Source organism: Ziziphus jujuba, chromosome 10 (assembly GCF_031755915.1).
Source record: "Ziziphus jujuba cultivar Dongzao chromosome 10, ASM3175591v1".
NCBI lineage: Eukaryota > Viridiplantae > Streptophyta > Magnoliopsida > Rosales > Rhamnaceae > Ziziphus > Ziziphus jujuba.
In genome coordinates this window covers 7,933,007-7,949,694 of record NC_083388.1, presented here as the reverse complement: position 1 = coordinate 7,949,694, position 16,688 = coordinate 7,933,007, and the positions used below count along the sequence as shown (strand labels likewise).

Sequence of the window (16,688 nt, the reverse complement as noted above, 5' to 3'; positions counted from 1 at the left end):
TCAGTAATCAGAATTGTTTTCCTCTATTCAGAATGTAATTATCTGTAACTATAACACAAAATCATATCTAAAAACGGTGTGAAATCCCATGTTTAATTGGACATAACCTTTGTTTTTGACAGTGCCAGCTGCTATCGGAAGCTGATCAAATCCAAAAGGAAAACGAATTGGTGTTTCAAACTTTCAAGCTTTCATATAATCCATGGGTCATAAACAAGTGGATGGTGAAATTAGCTTGGTGGTTTTGGTGGACAAGGAGAAGAAAAAGGTCATTTTTGCCGAGTCTGATGAAAATTTGGTTGATATTCTCTTTAGTTTTTTGACAAATCCTGCGGGAACAATTATCGGGCTTTCCTCTGATAAATCAGCAGTGGAGATAGGTTGCATGAACAACTTATACAAAAGCATTGAGAATATTGATGATAATCATATCTAACAAAAGTGTGGAAATCCCATGTTTTAATTGGACATAACCTTTGTTTTTGACAGTGTCAGCTGCTATCTGAAGCTGATTAAAGCAAAAAGGAAAAAGGATTCGAGTTTCATACTTTCAAGCTTTCATACAATCCATGGCTAATAAACAAGTGGATAATATTATTAGCTTGATAGTCTAGGTGGACAAGAAGAAAAAAAGGGTCATTTTTGCTGAGTCTGATGATGAGTTGGTTGACACTCTCTTTAGTTTTATGACAATTCCTGTGGGAACAATTATTAGGCTTTCCTCTGACAAATCAGCAGTGAAGATAGGTTGCATAAACAACTTATACAAAAGCGTTGAGAATATTGACGATGAGCATTCAAGCAGATGTTGCTAAGTCCCCGCAATAATGCCGAATCTCATTGCTGTAAGCTGAAGCTTAAAATAGATCAACAGACTACTAGGTACTTTGGCTGCTTCAAAAGCACATATTGTTTCAGGCTATTAAGTCATTAAGAAGGTTGTCTTTGTAGATGTGGAAGACTCATGGATGGAGAAGTATCTATCACAAACGGAGAGTCGAAAACGCCTTCTTTTAGTGCTAAAGATGGAGGCGTATTTGTCAAAAGGATGAGCAGATTCATAATCAGTGATGATTTACAAGTGATTCCATGTCCACTGCAGCAAGCTTATCTTTGTTTTCCAAGCTTGGAATTATGGATTGGAGTGGCATTGAGAAGAACATTTTCACTTTAGGAGTTGGTGAGGTACGTCAAAATTTTAATTATTTAAATGTCAAAGATTGTGATTTTCCATCTCTAAGTTAGTTTTTTCTCACCTCATCATGTACCCTCTTTCAGGTTTTGAATTTGCTAGTGTGCTCATTAGTATCAAAAACACCATTGACAGAAACTCTTATGAAGCATAAACCAGCGACCGAGTTAAACGCAGGAAATTTTGATCAAGGAAAACCTGTTGAATACCAAATGGAAGACAAGAAGAATATTCGACATGGAAAGATTTCTATCAAGCTTATGGTGAGCAAATCTAAGAAGAAAGTTTGTTATGCAGAAGCAGAGAAAGACTTTGTTAATTTGCTCTTCAGTTTCCTAACCATTCCACTTGGGCATTTTTTGAAACAAAAATGTAGCAGTTCTTTGAATGGATGCATAGGTCACTTGAACAAGAGTGTACAAGATCTTCATGAGCAATGCTTGAAGTCCAATTACCACAAAGAAATGCTGGTCAGTCCCAAGCTTGCTTCTGGTATTGGTTATGAGAATGATTTATTAGGAATTGAGGAAGCCTCACATCCTCCATATTACTATACGTACGGACGCTATGGTGAATATATTTTAACCAGTGATAAAAGTCTTATTCGTGGTACAGAGATAACTGAACTGAAAGTTGTGGATCCAAAACCTCATAACGAAGATGGTGGAGGATTTATAACAGGACAGGCAATTTTCATAGTAACAGATAGTCTGATAATAAGACCTATATCTTCAATCTTAGGCCTCTCCATTCTCAATGACTTGAAGGTACCTTTTAATGACATTGAGGAGCAAACTGTGCTTGTAGGCAAGGAGGAGGTAACTTAAAGCCTTTCATATACGTACTAATCTTCTTAACTCTTTTTTAAGAGTGTAACTACATTTTTCCACTCCTTAACCATACAACTTTTTGCACTTTGCCCTCCAAACTATATAAAACCCCTCGTATTGCCTTCCCGAACTAATATATTTTTGTCAATTTAATTAATCCAGTCATTCAATTTTCTATAATAAATTTGGCAATATTGGCTTTACTTTAAAAGTAGAATAGAACATTTTCTAAACAGACTTACATGAGTTGTGTATGTTTAATTTTATCAAATTCATCTTTCAAAATGAATGATAATTTTATCAACATTTTTCAAAATGCATAATTGGATTCAACTAACAATAAAGTAATAGTTCACAGGGAAGTGTGAACGATTTTGTAGTATAGTGGGCAAAATGTAGAAAGTAGTACTGTTGAGGGGGTAAAATATAGTTATCCCCATAAGTAATTTCCTTCAAGTAAAAAAGTTTTCTACGAAAGTATATACAAGACATTAATTCAAATCATTTTCCTACTTGTCATGATTGATGTTATCGTATCAACCCAGAAGCTAATTACCTTGTTAAGTAGCCTCTTTTTCTACTTTTAACTGCCCCCTCAATGTGTGTTTGATACACATTTATTAAACCTTCAATTATGTTTAATATAGTCATTTAAAGTGTTTAGGCTTTGAGTCTTTTGCAGACTTGTCTTGCGCCAGAATCTACTCTGACCAATACCTTAGTTACAAGAAAATCTTCAGTACCACCCTGGTACCACATCATACTATGCAACATCAAAACATTTATTGCTATCTGTTTAATATTTGCCACATGTATTGTCACCTGTTATTTTTTATTTTAAATTTTCTTCTTAAAAATTAAAATACATTTATTGCTATCTGTTTGATATTTGCCCCATGTATTGCCACCTGTTATTTTTTATTTTAAATTCTCTTCTCAAAAATTAAAATTTTAAAAAGGTTGCCTTGCACAATTTAGAAGAACGAGGTTTTATGTTTCGAATTAAAGTTCCTCTTTCATGGTTTCATTTGCCCATTGTTAGCTATGTTTTAGCATTAAAGTTGTCCAGCTCTTCTGTCAAAATCATCTTGCAAGCCACTCAACCCAGAAAGAGCAATATAATTTTTGGGTTGGCAAATACGATTCTTCTGCAGCTTGTTTGGCTCCTCTAAGAGAAGTTATTCTTCAGCTTGACTTGGGTACTCTGCATTCTTCATTTCTCCTTGGGTTTCTTCCAAAGCCATCTCACACTGTCATTCAATTATACAAATGGATGAGTTTATTGGAGGGATAGATGATGGTGAGGGAAGCGACAATATACACCAAGATGATAATGTCATTTTGGACTACAATAAAGGCAGAGCCCATGTGTATTACTTTTTAATATTTAATTGATATCATTCTTGTGATAATTTTTTTTCTGTCATGTGTGATTTATGTAATTAATTCAAATATTAAAAATTTTGTATAATATATATATATATATATATATATATATATATATATATATATATATATATATATATATATTATCATTTCTACAGGAAAGATTGATGAAAAAGAAATTGATGAGGAATTAAAATTGGAAATTAAGGTATTTTCGAAAGAAGAAGCTTATAATTTATGCAACATGTATGCTTCAAGGAAAGGTTTTAGCATTCATATATAAAGACATAATTCAAAGAGGTGTACAAAGGAATAAAGTAACTATAAAATTTATAAGCAAAGGCATTGTTGAGGAAAGCTATAACAAAGGCACTGTTAAGGAAAGCTATAATAGTACTTTATAAATAAATTGTAAACTTTCAAACCAAAAGAATAAAAACTTCAAAGTAAGTACTCAGTATGGATGTGTTACAGCTAGCAATTGATACCATACAACCTCTGCAGTATGAAAACATCTAAATAAGCATTAAGTATATCAAAAAACAATTTTTTTTGCAGCAACACATCCTCAAGCATAACTTTGATCAATATCAATCTTCTTGTCCATGAAAATGATGAAAACTATAGAAATGTGGATCCTACAACACAATAACATCAACATTATCATTTAAATTAATTATATTATAGTAGCTAACATTATGGATGATGTCTATAATAAATGGAACTATTTGACGATGTAAACATACATACATTCAATTCCCATAAATACCTGAGTTAAGGCATTTGATTTCTTGTTGGAAGCATTCTTGTAAAGTGAAGGTTAGGATGTCCAACATGCCAATTTGAAGTTTCCTAAAAAAAAAAAAGAAAAAAGAAAAAATTAAATAGGTTTAACTAATATTTGGAAAAAAATTCAAAAATAAATTTTATAATAGTTACACCAAATGGATGAAATGTTGGCAATCGACTTGGAGTATTGGTGGTTGCTTGAAATTCACCACTAGTTATGATCCCTTTATTGTTACTCCCTGCAAATATATATATATATATATATATATATATATATATATATATATATATATATATTAAACTAACAAAGAATTAATACCAACTAAATTATTAAAGAGAGTAATAAGATGAAATTACCAAAACTCATGTTTGAAGATTGAGATGAACTCCCAACTTTTGCACTTTTCTTTTTCCTTTTCTCCAAGCTATTTTTGATTCAAACATTTGCCACACCTTTAACTCTTCTTATTGGGGGATTTAGCATCGGGCACTCATTGGATGACACATTATTATTTATCTGGTTATCTCTTTTGTTCAAGTTTCCCATCATATTTGCAATTTCCTCATCATTTTCAAGTATCTTCATGGCTTCCATTAACTTTTGTTTGACAGTCTTTGTTCCCAAATCATTTAGGGAACCTACACTAAAAACAAAATTTTCTTCATACATCAACTCACTCAAATGCAATGATTGTGCAGATTTCTTCTCTTTATTAGATGAGTCAGACAAATCATAACTACCCACAATTCCCTTTTTCGCTCCTTTGGTCCACCTTTTCATTATGTATTGTTCAGGTATACATGTAAAATTTTTTTAATCTAGCACTTTAAGAGCATGACAACAATAATCCCATTGATTCAAATAATTTACATGAACATGAAACTGTAGAAGTAAGAGAGCTAAACTGAAGTTTAAAGATCCTTTTGTAACCTTCTTCAAATGCTTCATAAATATAATCAAAACCATTGTCACTAATTTCAGTCATCCTTACTCCAAAGCAACTCATAAGCTCTTGTTCAAAAAATGAAAATATTGTAATTGTATACTCACTAGCCACATGCTTAAAAATTCCATTCTTTACTTTGAGATGAGGCATGCCATTCCTGCAATGGAAGTCTTCTTCCAACTCATCTGATCACATTTCTTCTATTTTATTCTCATAATGGTGTACAAAATCCACAAGATCCATAGTTTTAATGGACATTTGGTGGAAGACATTATTTGTGCTCTCACTTCTTTGGGTGGATCTAATATTTGCTGAAAATGTATCTAAGCTAAAAGCTGGACACCATTTTCGCCGAAGTGCATAAAGCTTTTTTAAGCCATGGATGACTATCAAGATTGAATTTCAAAATCATATCATCCCATGCAGCTTGAAATTCAACTTCATTGTAACAACCATAAAAGCATTTTTTGAAATGTTTCTTGAACTCTGGATTACCATAATAGCTAGCAAGATTTTTAGTTGCATTTTTTTAGCAATATGCCAAGTACATAATCGATGGCATGCTTTTGGAAGTGCAACTTCAATTGCACTTGCCATTGATCTATCTTCATCTGTAAATATTTCCCGCTGCTTCTAAAAATGTTTCAAACAACCAAACAATGAGTCAATGCTCTCATCCAATAAAAATGCGCAACCAAACAAAACATTTTTCCAATGATGATTAACTCCAACAAACGAGGCACAAATTAAATTATATTTGTTAGTTTGAAAGATAGTGTCTAAACATAGAACATCTCCAAAGCACTCATAATCCAATTTTGATCTACCATCTCACCAAAAAAAATTAGTCATCCGATTTTGTTGATCTACTTGTACAATGTAAAAAAAATTAGGATCTTCAACTTGCTTATGCTTAAAATGATTTATCAAACTTGGTCCATCCCCTCCTATCACTTTTTCCTTCCTTTTCTGCAAAAAATTCCGACAATCTTTCTTAGTGGACTTAACATTTTCAGCACCACCAACTTCATTTGCTAAGTATGAATATGATTTTGTTACTCTTATACCTGCATCAACCATATAACTGACAACATGTGCATGACCTTGTAGTATTCTTCGTCCCAATCTCAAAATTTTTCTTTTTTCAAAATTAGCAAGCTCTAGTTGTGTTGTAGGTTAAGATAAGTAATTTTCCATATATTATGATCCACAGTGAATCAAATTAAAGCCTTACAACCTGTCCTTGTCTCTAATCTTCTTAATTTTTTCACTATACCTAAGTCTCCATCATCTTGAAATCCTTGTTTTGAGCACAAAAACTCTCATTGTCATATATTCCTTTGTGCATCTCTTCGAATAGTGCCGTTATGAATGCTAAAACCTTTCCTCAAAGCATACATGTTGCATAAATTATAAGCTTCTTCTTCAGAAAAGACCTCAATTTCCAATTTTAGTTCTTCATCATCAATTTTTTTTTTCATCAATCCTCCCTATAAAAAATGATAAAAAAAATTTTAAAAAAAAATATATTTCATGCAAAAATTTTGAATATTTGAATTAATTATATAAATCACACATGACAGAAAAAAAAGTAACATATATGAGCTCTACCTTTCAATCATTTTTTGTTAGACAAGTAAGTTTATACTTTGATACTTCCTCATATAAATGTTAAAAGCTTTAAATCTCATTTACATTTTTACTTAACCAATTCTTTGCAAAATATAATTGTTCCATAATAAAGCTCATTATGTGTTTTCTTCTTTCTGCTTGAATTATTACATTTGATCTGTTTCCTACATCCTGCTGTCCTAATTCCTTCATCTCAACGTTTTGGCCACCAATTTGCATTAGATTTTCAGTTAATTATATTGTATCAGCACTTTTATTCGAATGAATTTCATTTTGGTTAATTTTTTTTCTAAATTGCATTCAGGCTCTATTTTTTTTTCCCCCAGTTGCATTCAAGCTTTGCATCTTCTAATGGCTTATTTTGTTTTGTATTGTGCTCTTAGGGCATGTTTGATTTATGGAATAAATATATGAAGGGAATTCTTATTCGATAGATTTCATTTTTTCTATATTTAGTAAGTTTTTGAATTTCGCAATAGTTATTCCTTAGGGACATATATGACTCCTTTTGAAGGAATAGCATTTTTTTTTTTTAAATTTAAAAATTCCTATTCTTATATTTTAATCTGGATAAATTTTGAAATATCCTTATCATATTTAGATTTAAAATTATTATCACATACTAAAAATATATAAATAAATATAAAATTTAATTTTTAATTATTTTTTACCAAATTTGAACATTTTTGAAAAAATAAATATTTATAAAGGCTAAACCTTGATTTTAAATCAATATTTTTATCAAATATATAATTAGGAATTATTAATTCTTGTTCCATTTTCTATTCCGATGAATAGTTATTCCTATTTTTAAAGGAATAGTTATTTTGTATACTAAATGTATCCTTAATTTTAAAATGTGAAAACTAATGTGTTTTTGCTTGAGTCATAACTTATGTTGATTTTGTTGTCCACAACTTTTTAATAATTTTGTTGGACTAACTAAAGGGGTAGGAAGTGCAAACCTTGTTTATTCATGCAAGGACATACACCATGCGTAATTTTCTCTGATGAGACCCTTGATCGTATTTAATTATTTTATCTAGCCAAATCTTTAAGCAATCTTTAAGTAAATTCAATGACTAATTTTTGGATTTACTGTTTCAACCAAAGTGGAAGAAGAAAAAAAGACAGATGTTTGTTTACTTCATCGACCATATGTGGTCTCTTCATAATTTCATAACCAGCTTGTGCTCACACACACACACACACATATATATATATATATATATATATATATATATATTTCTTATTTCCATAGAATTAATAGATCTCAAATTGCCACAGGAATCGAACACAAACTTTTTTTAATTAACTATCTTAGCTATTAATAAAAAAAAGTCCAATTTCCAGATCCGATATAAATTTTTTAACTAATCATCTTAGCCATTACATGTATCATCTAACAGTTTATAACTGTTTTTTCACCCAAAAAAAAAAAAAAAAAAACAGTTTATAACTGTTTCATTTTAAATAAATTATAACTTCTAAAATTTGTTTAATTTTAATAACTATTTTATTAAATTTAAGCATTCATTTTTATTGACTAAAAAAGATGAAAGGTTATGATGATTTGTAAAAAACAAAAAAAAACAAAAAAAAACAAAAAAAAACAAAAAAAAAGCATTAAAATATGATAGAATAGGATTGTAGTTGTACAATTTTTATTTTTTGGTGATAGATATATTTGTACAAGTATGATGAATGCAATCTGTCATTTACATATGTTTAGAATAAGCATTTTAAATAATTACTGTAACAGGCTACAAATGAAAAATAGATCATTTGTTTTGGTGAACAAAAATAGAGAATATTTGAAAATAAAATGAAATTTTCTTTTCAATAAGAATAATAATTCTTTCTCTAATAAACAAGTGTATGTGCTAACATAATAATTCTTTCAGAAATAAGCGAGTGTATGTGTTAACATAATACTTTTGCCAACTTTTATTTATCTATTTGTCTTCGTTTTTTTTTTTTTTTTTTTTTTTTGGGGAAACCAACTTTATGTCTTTTTAAAAAAAAATCTTTCACAAGGCAACTATTTTTATTGGTAGCATAAAGATTATAGAAACAATGTAAATTCTTGTCTCTGTTTCGTATGGCAATTAATAAACTTGTAAAATCTTTCAAATATTTGTTTTACGGCATTTCTATGGCTCCTCACAATATTTTCTTTCAACAGTTATTTTTTTGGTTAACTGTTACGCATGTCTATCTAAGTTTCATTTCAACAAAATAAAAAATAAATAAAAAATTAATCTGAAATTACAGAGTATAGGGCTGAGTTTTTATTTTATTTCATTTGTTATTTTTATCAATTTTTGAGTGTGTTAGTCTTTCTACCCTTCCATTGTCTTTTTTTGTGAAAATTACATAATGTCAGTTGAGCTTTCACTCAAGTTTCAATTCGCTCTCCAAACATTTTTTTTGGCAATGTCTCCTCTTACCTTTGACATGATACAATTCAGCTCCATTTTTAAATTTTCTTGATAGAATTTGAGAGTTGATTGACCAATATTAAAATTGCTTCACTACTAAAAAAAGGCTTTTTAGTGACCATTGGTTTTGGTTACAAAAAACAATACATTGGTCATTAAAAATTTTTAGCAACTAGAAAAACATGATCACTATGTGATCGCTGAAACGTCGTAATAAATTGTATTTAATCACCAATAAATATTTGATCGTTAAAACTAAAAAATTTTAGCAATAAGATTTTATTGTTTTGATGACCAAATTTTAATCTCTGAAGATCTCTAAAAAAGTAACATTTTGATCAAATATGATAACATAAAACTATATAAGTGATCCATTTCACAATTATAAATGACCAATATTATATTCACTAAAAACATTTTGAAGCCAAATTGTTTGGTCATTGAGGATTACATAAAGCAACCAACATGTTGGTCACTTAATGACTTTACATATTTAAAAATATTGTTAAGCACAAAAAATTGGTAAGTGATACTCTTATTTAGCAACCACAAATTAGTAGCTAATAAAATTGACTTTTGCTAAGACTTTCAGCAACCAAAATTTGATCAATAGAAGCCAATTTTTTTGTTTAATCATTTTAAAATTAATATTAATAAATTTTAAATTAATCAAATACTGATAATGCAAAAATAGACAATATGTAAAGCAAATTATTAAATTTATAATTCAAGATATTTAAATAGTATTTATAAAAATGTTGTTACCTCATAAGAAAATAAAATATAAGTGCAGCTAACAATAATAATAGTAGTGGTGGGTGCAATGGTGTAAGTGGGAGGCGAATGTTGCGTTGAACTTGTTGCATTAAACACGGTCTTGGTCTTTAAAAACTTGAAATCTAAAAAATAGAATAACTAATATTAAACAAAAACCTACTATAACAATTGGCTAAAACAACTTCAAGATAAAATTCTAAATGCAACTTAACCTTAATCTATATGGAATTTTAAAACCACCAAATGCCAAAAATGAGTAGTTTCTACCAACCATATACTACATGTGCACCAAAATCTTTCATGTAAGGTTGAAATAAAAAAAGCAATTTCGATATGCCTTAGGAACAACTAAAACCAATCTACAAGAGGTCTATTTCTTTCTTACGATGTCTCAATCATAACTCACAAGACTTTATGGTCCATTAAGCATATAAGTAGCAACATAGCAAAGGAGGTGAGTGTTCCACATCCTATTATCCATTAGTCAAAGAAACTCAAGATTAAGTGCTCCAGTAATTTATTTTATTCTAAAGAAGTGATGGTAGAAACATGGCAAAAGGTAGAGAACAATAGTTTTTTGAAAAGAAAAATAAAAATTAAAAAATTGTCTCATGGTTTAAATATGAGACCTCCTGAAAAGACAATGACCAATTCCAATGCTATCGAGTTGGTAATAAAGCCATACGATGAAGAGGATCTTGAAAACCTCTCCACGAACATCCAACTGCTCAACAAATCAGGAATAACATATCATGAGAAGCATGTATCATGCCCCTGCAATTAAATTGAAAGTGAACTCAAAGGTAAATTTCACCTTCACAGGAAGTTCGGTGCCAAACTGCTCCACATATCGAATTACTTGTCCCTCTTTAATAACATCACCCTGTAAATTAAAGAACCAAGTGAACCCAAACTATGGTTATGCAGCCAAGGTGATTTTCACAAATATGTCTCTCAATTCCCAAATCTAGTATTTTCTGTTCTTTTCTGTTTATTTATTTTTTTCTATAAGAAATTGAGATTTCTTAGAATTATTGTTTACATCCTGTTCATCTAAATTAGGATCTTCGAAGAAATGGCTGGAACTACTCCTAGACAGAATAAGCATCGCATTGTGACCATAAAGGCCTAGAGAACATAGATATGCTCATAATGTTAATGTGGGATCCAAGAAAATAAAACATTTCCATGTTTAAAAGGTTAGATATAGACATGGTGACCAATGCTCCATCATTTTCTTAATTGACAGATTGAAGCCATTGAAAATACATGAAATTTTAAACCTAAGGACACATATCAGCAAACTGGCTTACAAGGTCATTTTGCTCCTAAAAATCCATAAACATCAAAATATTAAAACAACAACAAGCATTGATATGTAACTGGTACCTCTTTGCATATAGGTGGTTGCCTCTTTTCTTTCACTGTTCTGCCCCTTTGGAATTTGCCGACCTTACAAAGAAGTAAAATTAGAGGCCATATCGTAAATATTGATCATAACAAAGAAAGCACAATACTGCCCTCCTTTCTTAGGAATAACACATATTGTGTCTTCACATCCTCTGGTAACTCAATCTATAGCAATGGAAACGTAAGTAGATTCTAATGCACATGAAGAGTAAATAAATCACAAAGGGAATAAATATTATGCTTTGAAAGTGCATATAATATATGCAACTTATCCTAGATGTCAACTTCTAAAGTATAAAATATCTTACTAAAATTGCTACATTTTTCTTATAAACTTGGGTTTACCTCCATGTAAGTATCTGAAATTATAGTTTTCTTTAAAAGCCTCATAACCTGGGCTTCCGCTCCCTTAGCAGTAACTAATTATTATGAGAATACAAAATTTAAACCCTAGCCAAAGAAATATATAACTGAAAGAAAAGATCAAAAGGGAACTGCTTATCCTGAATGCCATATGTTCCGTCTTTGGTTTCCAAAAATATTGCTCATAAATAACATGGTACTTAGCTGGGATAAAATCCTTGAATCAACAGAGACATATACTCTCAGATATGGATCCTGAAACTTATGGAATATATGGAAACACTCACAAAGAAATAAAGACAAGATCTCAGGAAAGTCATAATATTTTGCCATATGTCCTAATAAACTTGCATTAATTGTTTTAGAATTAAGATGAAGTTAAACCTCGTTAGCCTAACATTAGACAGAAGTGACATATTACATAACATACAATTTTTTTTCCAGAAAATAGCCATTATCTATCCCTTTCTTTATGGAATATAGGTCCCCATCATATTCTCCCGTGTCAATGGAAGCCAAAAATACTAGAAAAAATTAAATTCAGAAAATGGAAGCCAACATCTCAGGTGCATATATAAAACTACATAACTAGGAATGAAAATTTTGTTGAAACAACAAAAGGAGATCGAGATTAAAAAAAAGTACTTATACATATATATATATATATGCATACATACATACAGATATGTTTTTTTTTTTTTTATAATATAATATTTAATATCCACAGTAAAATCAAAGATTATGTTTATGTAAACATTAACTGATCTATATTTAAAAAGAAAAAAAAGGTGGGTGAGTGAATTTACTTTTTACACTTGGTTTTCTACCTACATGTCCTTTCATTGTCTCTTTGCTAATTATCTTTTTCAATCCCTTGAAGATCTTCCAAAATCATACCAAGTTCATCACAGATAGTAGCAATGGAACCACAAATACTAAAAGTAACCCATATGCATGCATCTGCTTAACCTATTGCGCGATAGAAGAAGAAGTCATCTAGTGCTAACTTAGAAAGCAATGATTTCCACAAGAAAACAGGAAAAATTTCCTAGAAATCAAAATTTTCATTTGATAATCCTTGCAACAAATTTATTATGCTGCTAGCATTTCATATGCAATGTCTTCCAATTGTAATGTTAAACACACATTCATAATTTGATTTTCTAATATATCCGTAAATAGTGACCAACTTTTCTCTAAAACTTAGCTTTCCTCTTTTCCTGATACATTTGTACTTGAAGTATGAGGCTATACTATATTATTTAAGTTCCTTAAAAGTGGAGCACTTAATACACGTAAAAGTGTAAAGCTAACTCTCTGGAAAATTATTAGGCATTCATATATACAGAGTTTTGTAAGAATTTATAAGGAGAATCACAGGCATATGTCATTACCTCATCGTAATGCAGGTAGACATGATAAAACAGGTATATGAACAAGAGTATTCTGGCAACCTGTACAGAGTTTTAAAAGTATGTTTAAGAATTATGCTGAAAAGTTAAGCCACAAGCCGAAATCAACTTGATAAAGTTATCCCATGACAGAATAAAAAGTAAAAAAGTATGGGAGCCTCTGAAATTTATGAACATATATAGACCCACCAGCTAAGAAAAAAATAGTACAACCCCATTTATGACATAAGCTCTAGATCGCTTCATACCAGCTGTGTCAAGATGCCTTCACAAGCACATTATTAATGTTATATGCAAAGGAAAATATGAAACGTCGCAGAATTTTAAAGTGATTTTAGAAATAGTAGCCACCATCTTAAGTTGAACCCAGGGGTGGTTGTCTCAGAAATATGACATCCCAGGGGTGGTTGTCCAAGTAACGAAGGGAAAAAGAAAAACCTTGCTAATTGTGATTCGTAGCTTTCGATCCCACACACCGTGTGAATTGGCAGTCCCAGTCAAAACTCAGCTTGCTTCCTCCGCTTACTTCCAGAACCTCCAATCTCCCTCATCAGCTACCCCAAAACCTCAAAATATACAAACCCAAAAATCAAAATCAAAATCAAAACTTTATCACAATGAATATACAATTCAACCAACAAAAAAACAAAAAAAGCAAAGAACTCGAAAATTCTCAAAGTACCCTGTTGAGAGCCGAATTGACATCAAATTTTCTCAAATCAACCTCCCCCAAGTCCCAAAGATTGAAATCAACATAGGAATTGTACATGTCGTGGCCAAACTTGGGAGGTAAATTGATAAATAACAACTCCTCCTCCGCCAAAAATTAGCAAGTAAAAACCAAAACAATCGGCCGCAATTACAGGGGATGGTGAAATAGAGAGAGGTAAAAGGGAAAGAGAGGAATAAAGAAATAGAAAGAGCAACAAGGGCTGCCGATGGGAGAGCACACACCGGCAAGGACAACGTCGACGATCGGAGAGGACACTCCGATATTGGGCACAACATCTATTGAGGTCAAGGACCGATTGCATTGGAAACTGGGTTGGAGGCCGCGTGTTTCAAAAGAGGACTAGAGCAAACATCATTTGAAAAGGAAAATGAAACTGCAGCGGCAAAACTTCCCTCCTTGTCTAAATGTCACTTTACCAAAGATAATATGAAAATTTAATAATTTAATATGAAAATTTTATATATGGAGTTTCATATTTCAAAAATTATATTTATATATAAAATGTTAATTTATTTTTCGAACGTTACTTACAGTTAATTAATACTATATAGGTAAATATTGGATAATTTAAAAATAAAAAATATATTTTACTAAATAATTATAAAAAATAAATAACATATTTAATTTAAAAATATAAAAATATATTTTACTAAAAAATAAAAATCATAATTAAATATATAATTACGTGTTCATAAAGAATTGGGAAAAAAGACGAATCAATAATTAAAAAATTAAAAAACTAATTTGACAAGATATAAAAAGTCATATAAATAGTTTAATCATGTATATATTCTAAACCAAGGTTAGATTTTTGTGGGGATGAATAGAGGGGAGTGCACTGACAGGATCCGTCTCGGGAACCCTTTCAAGATCTTCCGGATGGTCCTGTCTAGTAAAGTCTCACTGGATAATCCTTAAAGAATATCCAATGGAACCTCACTTTAAAATGTGGACAACCGAATACCAGCATTAACAATAATACCTCAATATATATATATATATATATATATATATATATATATATATATATATATATATATATATATATAAATAAATCCACAACAGCGTAAAATCCACAACTGGCTTCAAGCCATCACTACACACATAAGTACCATGGTCTCTACTGAGTCTTATATTTAAAATCAGAGCATCCTAAGAGTGGTTACGAAGTCTAGGAGTACAAATAAGTAATAAGTAAGTCCATTAGATAACAATAGATAAAGGAAAGATAAATACAACTGCTGTCGTGGAAGGAATAAAAAGATAAGATGTGCGTGAGGTAGACTGCTACTAGCTGCCTAGGCCAAGAGGAACAAATTTAAAACAATAAAATGTGAGATAAAGAAATCTCAGTGAGTGGCATAGTATAATAGAAAATTAATAATTTATTTCTTAAAATCTTTCTCTCAAGACCTCTCGTTCAATTCGTTTGAAAAGTTTCCCGTTTAAAAATCATTTCACAAAACCCAAACTTGTATCCCAATTTCATATCATAAAAACCAATGATCAAAAGTATGAATGAACGATCATTGTAATATTATGAAATGTCTCAAATCAAGATATAAATATTTGAGCATAAAATATAATAAATGCAGTTCCACCAAATAAATATGAAAATACAGAAATAATCACAATATTTGTAAATCAACAATATATTCAAACGTATACAATGTACCATATGATGTACCAATCTGTAAACCGTGGGATACACCCACCTCACGACCCTATACGAATGGTGTCGTAGAAATAATAAATAATCATTGGGACGTACCCAACCTCACGGTCCATAGCATTAATATCCTGTGGGTCGAGCTCAACCTCACGATACTGTGACAATAATAATAAACCGTCGGATAAACCCAACCTCAAGGTCCGTGGCAATAATATCTTGTGGGCTGAGCGCAACCTCACGATACAGTGGCAATAATAACCTGTGGGAACATCCCAACCTCATGGTCCGTGGCAATAATATCCTATGGGTTGAACCCAACCTCACGGTACAGTGGCAAAACCTAGCGCCCTGTAATATAATATAATATAATATTGATCCAAGATATTGGCATTACATGGTACATCAATTTAAAAATAACCGATACAGTATTCTTAAAACAATTTTGTAATATCTCAAATAATTTTCTAAACAATACTGTATCATGAGTCCTTATTTAATTTCCAAATTTATCTGCTTATTTAAATATTCCAAAAATTTCAAATCACCATTTCATATAAAACCAGAAATACCACAGTGAAACATATTCACCATAAATCAATTTTAAGCATATACAATTTTAAAATACTTGAACATGCTTAAAATCATATAATTTTTCAATCTGCTTTCTCAAATCAATTATTTTCCAAAGTGATTTAAAACCTCAATTCAAATACCAAAATATTTAAATACCACAAGTTCATTCAGGAACTCATTAGAATTGCCAAACATTTAAAATATTGACAAAAGTCATATAAAATGATAACACATATATATAAAAGCAGATTATCATATATCCATAAAATGAACATTCAAATCAAACGATAGGTATAAGTAAAATACTCAAACCACATATATATTATACTATACACCCAAACCATTTTTAAAATTATAACCACTCACAGTACTGTAGATGTTCACTCCTGCTTCTCTCCAGGATTGCCTTCAGGTTTAACTCGAGTGTTTGTAATATAATAAAATATTCCTCAGGTTCCAAACAACTAAACTAGAGACACTTTTATAACCAAAGTGTCTCAAAATAATTTATAGTACTATAAAATTGCATAA

At 30.5% G+C, this 16,688-nt stretch overlaps 1 protein-coding gene and 1 long non-coding RNA gene across 5 annotated transcripts; one reads left to right on the top strand and one right to left on the bottom strand.

Moving 5' to 3' along the window:
- The first annotated feature begins 202 nt into the window (after positions 1–202).
- LOC125420971 (uncharacterized) lies at positions 203–2,019 on the top strand. The gene is made up of 3 exons (XM_048468657.2): positions 203–380; positions 1,103–1,185; positions 1,279–2,019. The coding sequence occupies exons 1-3, from the start codon at positions 203–205 to the stop codon at positions 2,017–2,019; spliced, it is 1,002 nt and encodes a 333-aa protein (XP_048324614.2).
- Positions 2,020–10,425: 8,406 nt separating this feature from the next.
- On the bottom strand, positions 10,426–14,317 carry LOC107410962 (uncharacterized). 4 transcript variants are annotated; one of them, XR_009634675.1, is made up of 6 exons: positions 13,862–14,317; positions 13,618–13,733; positions 13,162–13,221; positions 11,384–11,446; positions 10,809–10,877; positions 10,426–10,718 (listed from the first exon to the last, which is right to left on the bottom strand). It is a non-coding gene; the product is annotated as an uncharacterized LOC107410962 (long non-coding RNA). The 4 variants fall into 4 exon arrangements; XR_007239080.2 differs by having other exon boundaries at positions 13,618–13,745; positions 14,134–14,317; XR_007239081.2 differs by having other exon boundaries at positions 14,134–14,317.
- Positions 14,318–16,688: the final 2,371 nt, after the last annotated feature.

Excerpts from the sequence above, each read along its gene's own strand:
- LOC125420971 (XM_048468657.2), top strand. The coding sequence starts at position 203 with ATGGGTCATAAACAAGTGGATGGTGAAATTAGCTTGGTGGTTTTGGTG. Across the intron at positions 381-1,102 it reads TAAATCAGCAGTGGAGATAG|CAAGCTTATCTTTGTTTTCC; the intron begins GTTGCATGAACA and ends TGTCCACTGCAG. Across the intron at positions 1,186-1,278 it reads TCACTTTAGGAGTTGGTGAG|GTTTTGAATTTGCTAGTGTG; the intron begins GTACGTCAAAAT and ends ACCCTCTTTCAG.